Here is a 7,655-nt window from a genome sequence, read left to right on the forward strand (position 1 = left end):
TGATTTCCTGAGAAGAATTTTAATTTTTCTTAAAATAATTGACTTCTTGCAAAGAATTTTATTAAAATTTTTTAAATCATTGAATACTATTCAAAAAGATTATTATTCATGAAAATAATTGAATTTTTGTAAAGAATTTTATTTATATAAAAATAATTAAATACTTTATTAAGAATTTGATAAAAAATTTTAAAATAATTGAATTTCTGCAAAAAATTTTGTTATTTACGAAGAAAATTGAATTTTGCAAAGAATTTTTTTAAATTCCTAAAAATAATTGAATTCTTGTAAAGAATATTATTAAAATTTCAAAAAAAAATTGAATTCCTGTTAAAAATTAATTATTTATGAAAGTAATTGAATTTCAAAGAAGAATTTTATTAAAATTTTTATAAATAATTCAAATCCCGTGAAAGATTTTTTTATTTGAAAAAATAATTGAATTTAGCGAAGTATTTTGCAATTTTTAATATAATAATTGAATTCTTCACTAAAAAATCTAAAAAATTTTTGAAAATAATTAATTTTCTGCGCAGAATTTTATTACTTTTATGAAAATATAATTGAATTCTTGTGATGAATATTCGTATTTATAAAAATAATTGAATTTTGCCAAGAATTTTTTTTAAATTTCTGAAAATAATTGAATTTTTGTGAAGAATTTTGTTATTTATGAAAATAATTGAATTCTTAAGAAGAATTTTATTAAAATTTTTTTAATAATTGAATACTATTCAAAAAGTTTATTATTCATGAAAATAATTGAATTTTTCTTCTAAAGTCTTAGGTACAATTTTTCAATTTTCTCCACAAAAAAAAAAATTATAAACTTTTAAAAATCTCAAAAATCGCAATAAAGTGAAAATTTCATTTTCCTATAATTTTTTTTTATTTTTCAAGAGAAAAGAGGTAAAAGTGTAAATAAAACCTAACAGTTTATGGCAATTACTTAATATATTTGGTAAATGTTTGTTTTATTAATTTCTTATTCCACTTTCCCAAAATTAACAGATAAAAATTTTATAATTAAATTGTTTGATAGGTAAACTTGATTATAATATTTTCTCTATTATTCATATCTTTATATAATTTTTCTTTGTAAATAAATTTTTATTAGAAAGTTCGACGAGAATTCATTTATTTAAAAATAAAAATAAATAATTTATTTAATAATTGAATATTTCTTCAAATTAAATTCTTATAAACAATTCTATTAACATTTTTCAAAATAATTGAATTTTCTCTTTTTATTATTTATAAAGATAATTGAATTAATGCCAGTTTTATTAAATTTCTCTTAAATAATTTAATTCTCTCCAAAAATTTTATTAAAACTTTAAAAATAATTCAATTTAATTTAAAATTAAATAAAACAAACAGAATTTTTTTAAATAATTCAATTCTTTCAAAAAATATATTAAAAAGTAGAAAATAATTGAATTTATGCAAAGAATTTATTAAAATTTCATTGAAAATAACTTAATCTTATTTTATTGATTTAATTATGAATTTTATTATCATTTTTCAAAATAATTCAATTCTTTCTACGAATTCCAATATTTCTAAGAAGATAATTGAATTTTTAAACAGAATTTTAGTTAAAATTTTTGCAAATAATTGTTATTTCCAAAAATAGTTGAATTAATAAGAAGAATTTTTTTATTTTATTTATGAAAATTAAATTCTTGGGAAGAAATTTATTAGAATTTTTAAAAATAATTGAAATTCTAAAAAAAAAATTTATTATTTATAAAAATAATTGAATTTTGACAAAGAATTTTATTTATAAAGATAATTAAATACTTTATTAAGAATTTGATAAATTTTTTTTTAAATAATTGAATTTCTACAAAAAGTTTTGTTATTTACGAAGAAAATTGAATTTTTGCCAAAAAATTTATTGAAATACAAAATTGAATTCCAATTGAATTTCTGAGAAAAATTTTGTAATTTACGAAGAAAATTGAATTTTATCCAAAAAAAATTTATTAAAATTATTTAAAACACTTGAATTTTTGCAAAAAATGTTATTACTTGATAAGAAAATTAATTTATTGTCAAAAATATTATTAAAATAATTGAATTTCTTCGTAGAATAAACATTTTTTTAAATAATTGAATTCCAGTTAAAATTTTATTATTTGTGAAAATAATTGAATTTTTGTCACAACTTTTAACAAAAGTTTTTTCTATATAAATAATTGAATTTCGGAAAATTTTCCAATTATTTTTAAACCCTTTTCCCAATAAAAAAATAGATTTTATAAAAAAAAAATATTTTATAAAATATAAAATACATTTTCCAGATAGACAAACATATTCCAATATCACAACTTTGATTAAAATCCATCAAAAAAAAAATTTTCAAAAAATACAAAAACACAACCTCAGTAAAGGAAATCAATGAAATTATAAAGATAATAATCTGATTTAATTGCGATTATCCGGGAACTTGAATATCGATCGAGGGAAAAATAATAACAAAAAAAATTAAAAACAAAATGATATAGATTCTACATAAATATATATGCGAGTAATTCCAGTGATTTATTGTCATTTGTTAATTACTCGCTAAGGAATAAGTTTTTACGAGGAAGCAAGTTGAGTCAACATCAAACAGGCGTTACCACTATTATAATATTTGACCGTCTTCCAGAAAGCAAATCATCGCTAATCAACATGAAACATTCAAAGTTTCTCATTCTCTCAGTAGTTTTAGTTTTTCATCTGCAAAAAATTTCTGCTCACGGAAGATTAATGGACCCTATCAATAGGTCCAGTATGTGGAGGAGGGGATACAAAACACCAATTAATTACAACGACAATGAAAATTTTTGCGGTGGATTCTTTGTGAGTTAATATTAAAAATTTTTTTTGCTAGACATGTTTTTTGCTAAACTTTTTTTTTGCTAGAAATATTTTTGTTAGAAATTTTTTTCCTCAGTAGAAAATATTTCTACCGAAAAAAATTGCTATCGAATAAAATTCCAAACAAGAAAAATTGCTAAGGAAAAATTCTAGAAATATTTTTTGTCAACAATTTTTGGTGGTTAGAAATTTTTTCTATTAACAATTATTTTGGCTAGAAATTCTTTTGCTATATATTTTTTTTGCTATCAATTTTTTTATTAGCAATTTTTTTTTTTAAATGTTGTCTGTCAACAATTTCTTTTTGCTATCAATATTTTTGTTAGCAATTTCTTTTTGCTAGACATTTTTTTTTGTTAGCAATTTTTTTCTTGATAGAAATTCTTTTGCTATACATTTTTTTTGCTATCAATTTATTTGTTAGCAATTTTTTTTCTTAGAAATTTTGTCTATTAGCAATTTTTTTTTAGCAATTTTTTTTTGCTAGACATTTTTTTTGTTAGCAATTCTTAGAAATACTTGTTCTTGGTACTTGTTCAAGAAAGAAAAAAAATACCGCCTAATAATAGCAATTATTGTAAAATATAGTTAGGAAGTAAAGTGCAGAAAAAAGGCAGAAGTGGAAAAAAAGTTTCTAATCTAATCTTCAATCTTTCAATATCTTGCACTCCTATTATCGATTATTGCTTGTTGAAATTTCAAAGAGATTTAATCTATACAGCAAACTTTTGTCTATAAGTTGACACGAATTTTAGTTTAAAAAGTTTAATAACCTCTATTTTACAAAATCAAATTTTCTGATCTTAAAAAAATTCTCGTTTATGAAAAAATAAGAAAAAAAAAATTTTTTTGGATCAGGTACAATATTTCAAAAATCTAGGAAATGGAGCAAAAAATATTTAAAAGTTGAAATAAAATATTCTATCCTTCAGGATTGTGTAAGGCTCAGTCCCTACTAAGAATCAGGTGATTTTCCGATGACAGAAATAATAAAAATTTGAAAAAATAAATTTTTAATGATTTTAAAAAAAAAATCCGTTTGTCTGCTGAATGGCGGATGGGGCTAAAAATATTTAAAATTTGAAATAAAATATTCTATCCTTCAGGATTGTGTAAGGCTCAGTCCCTACTAAGAATCAGGTGATTTTCCGATGACAGAAATAATAAAAATTTGAAAAAATAAATTTTTAATGATTTTTAAAAAAAAATCCGTTTGTCTGCTGAATGGCGGATGGGGCTAAAAATATTTAAAAGTTGAAATAAAATATTCTATCCTTCAGGATTGTGTAAGGCTCAGTCCCTACTAAGCATCAGGTAATTTTCCGATGACAGAAATAATAAAAATTTGAAAAAATAAGTTTTTAATGATTTTTAAAAAAAAATCCGTTTGTCTGCTGAATGGCGGATGGGGCTAAAAATATTTAAAAGTTGAAATAAAATATTCTATCCTTCAGGATTGTGTTAGGCTCAGTCCCTACTAAGAATCAGGTGATTTTCCGATGACAGAAATAATAAAAATTTGAAAAAATAAATTTTTAATGATTTTTAAAAAAAAAATCCGTTTGTCTGCTGAATGGCGGATGGGGCTAAAAATATTTAAAAGTTGAAATAAAATATTCTATCCTTCAGGATTGTGTAAGGCTCAGTCCCTACTAAGCATCAGGTAATTTTCCGATGACAGAAATAATAAAAATTTGAAAAAATAAGTTTTTAATGATTTTTAAAAAAAAATCCGTTTGTCTGCTGAATGGCGGATGGGGCTAAAAATATTTAAAAGTTGAAATAAAATATTCTATCCTTCAGGATTGTGTTAGGCTCAGTCCCTACTAAGAATCAGGTGATTTTCCGATGACAGAAATAATAAAAATTTGAAAAAATAAATTTTTAATGATTTTTAAAAAAAAATCCGTTTGTCTGCTGAATGGCGGATGGGGCTAAAAATATTTAAAAGTTGAAATAAAATATTCTATCCTTCAGGATTGTGTTAGGCTCAGTCCCTACTAAGAATCAGGTGATTTTCCGATGACAGAAATAATAAAAATTTGAAAAAATAAGTTTTTAATGATTTTTAAAAAAAAATCCGTTTGTCTGCTGAATGGCGGATGGGGCTAAAAATATTTAAAAGTTGAAATAAAATATTCTATCCTTCAGGATTGTGTTAGGCTCAGTCCCTACTAAGAATCAGGTGATTTTCCGATGACAGAAATAATAAAAATTTGAAAAAATAAATTTTTAATGATTTTTAAAAAAAAATCCGTTTGTCTGCTGAATGGCGGATGGGGCTAAAAATATTTAAAAGTTGAAATAAAATATTCTATCCTTCAGGATTGTGTAAGGCTCAGTCCCTACTAAGCATCAGGTGATTTTCCGATGACAGAAATAATAAAAATTTGAAAAAATAAGTTTTTAATGATTTTTAAAAAAAAATCCGTTTGTCTGCTGAATGGCGGATGGGGCTAAAAATATTTAAAAGTTGAAATAAAATATTCTATCCTTCAGGATTGTGTAAGGCTCAGACCCTACTAAGAATCAGGTGATTTTCCGATGACAGAAATAATAAAAATTTGAAAAAATAAATTTTTAATGATTTTTAAAAAAAAATCCGTTTGTCTGCTGAATGGCGGATGGGGCTAAAAATATTTAAAAGTTGAAATAAAATATTCTATCCTTCAGGATTGTGTAAGGCTCAGTCCCTACTAAGAATCAGGTGATTTTCCGATGACAGAAGTAATAAAAATTTGAAAAAATAAATTTTTAATGATTTTTAAAAAAAAAATCCGTTTGTCTGCTGAATGGCGGATGGGGCTAAAAATATTTAAAAGTTGAAATAAAATATTCTATCCTTCAGGATTGTGCAAGGCTCAGTCCCTACTAAGAATCAGGTGATTTTCCGATGACAGAAATAATAAAAATTTGAAAAAATAAATTTTTAATGATTTTAAAAAAAAAATCCGTTTGTCTGCTGAATGGCGGATGGGGCTAAAAATATTTAAAAGTTGAAATAAAATATTCTATCCTTTAGGATTGTGTAAGGCTCAGTCCCTACTAAGAATCAGGTGATTTTCCGATGACGGAAATAATAAAAATTTGAAAAAATAAGTTTTTAATGATTTTTAAAAAAAAATCCGTTTGTCTGCTGAATGGCGGATGGGGCTAAAAATATTTAAAAGTTGAAATAAAATATTCTATCCTTCAGGATTGTGTAAGGCTCAGTCCCTACTAAGAATCAGGTGATTTTCCGATGACAGAAATAATAAAAATTTGAAAAAATAAATTTTTAATGATTTTTAAAAAAAATCCGTTTGTCTGCTGAATGGCGGATGGGGCTAAAAATATTTAAAAGTTGAAATAAAATATTCTATCCTTCAGGATTGTGTAAGGCTCAGCCCTACTAAGAATCAGGTGATTTTCCGATGACAGAAATAATAAAAATTTGAAAAAATAAGTTTTTAATGATTTTTAAAAAAAAATCCGTTTGTCTGCTGAATGGCGGATGGGGCTAAAAATATTTAAAAGTTGAAATAAAATATTCTATCCTTCAGGATTGTGTAAGGCTCAGTCCCTACTAAGAATCAGGTGATTTTCCGATGACAGAAATAATAAAAATTTGAAAAAATAAATTTTTAATGATTTTTAAAAAAATCCGTTTGTCTGCTGAATGGCGGATGGGGCTAAAAATATTTAAAAGTTGAAATAAAATATTCTATCCTTCAGGATTGTGTAAGGCTCAGTCCCTACTAAGAATCAGGTGATTTTCCGATGACAGAAATAATAAAAATTTGAAAAAATAAATTTTTAATGATTTTTAAAAAAAAATCCGTTTGTCTGCTGAATGGCGGATGGGGCTAAAAATATTTAAAAGTTGAAATAAAATATTCTATCCTTCAGGATTGTGTAAGGCTCAGTCCCTACTAAGCATCAGGTATTTTCCGATGACAGAAATAATAAAAATTTGAAAAAATAATTTTTAATGATTTTTAAAAAAAAATCCGTTTGTCTGCTGAATGGCGGATGGGGCTAAAAATATTTAAAAGTTGAAATAAAATATTCTATCCTTCAGGATTGTGTAAGGCTCAGTCCCTACTAAGAATCAGGTGATTTTCCGATGACAGAAATAATAAAAATTTGAAAAAATAAATTTTAATGATTTTTAAAAAAAAAATCCGTTTGTCTGCTGAATGGCGGATGGGGCTAAAAATATTTAAAAGGTTGAAATAAAATATTCTATCCTTCAGGATTGTGTAAGGCTCAGTCCCTACTAAGAATCAGGTGATTTTCCGATGACAGAAATAATAAAAATTTGAAAAAATAAATTTTTAATGATTTTTAAAAAAAAATCCGTTTGTCTGCTGAATGGCGGATGGGGCTAAAAATATTTAAAAGTTGAAATAAAATATTCTATCCTTCAGGATTGTGTAAGGCTCAGTCCCTACTAAGAATCAGGTGATTTTCCGATGACAGAAATAATAAAAATTTGAAAAAATAAATTTTTAATGATTTTTAAAAAAAAATCCGTTTGTCTGCTGAATGGCGGATGGGGCTAAAAATATTTAAAAGTTGAAATAAAATATTCTATCCTTCAGGATTGTGTAAGGCTCAGTCCCTACTAAGAATCAGGTGATTTTCCGATGACAGAAATAATAAAAATTTGAAAAAATAATTTTTAATGATTTTTAAAAAAAAATCCGTTTGTCTGCTGAATGGCGGATGGGGCTAAAAATATTTAAAAGTTGAAATAAAATATTCTATCCTTCAGGATTGTGTAAGGCTCAGTCCCTACTAAGAAT

General features: G+C 24.2%; 1 protein-coding gene across 1 annotated transcript; it reads left to right on the forward strand.

Moving 5' to 3' along the window:
- Positions 1–2,575: 2,575 nt before the first annotated feature.
- On the forward strand, positions 2,576–2,851 carry LOC122510907 (the record flags this gene model as incomplete). The annotated part of the gene is given in 1 exon segment (XM_043625861.1): positions 2,576–2,851. A coding segment is annotated over 1 exon segment (172 nt), but the record flags the coding sequence as incomplete, so codon positions are not given.
- Between the last annotated feature and the right edge of the window lie 4,804 nt (positions 2,852–7,655).

The sequence above is a fragment of the Leptopilina heterotoma genome, unplaced genomic scaffold (genome assembly GCF_015476425.1).
Source record: "Leptopilina heterotoma isolate Lh14 unplaced genomic scaffold, ASM1547642v1 Lhet_77, whole genome shotgun sequence".
Taxonomy (NCBI): Eukaryota; Metazoa; Arthropoda; class Insecta; order Hymenoptera; family Figitidae; genus Leptopilina; species Leptopilina heterotoma.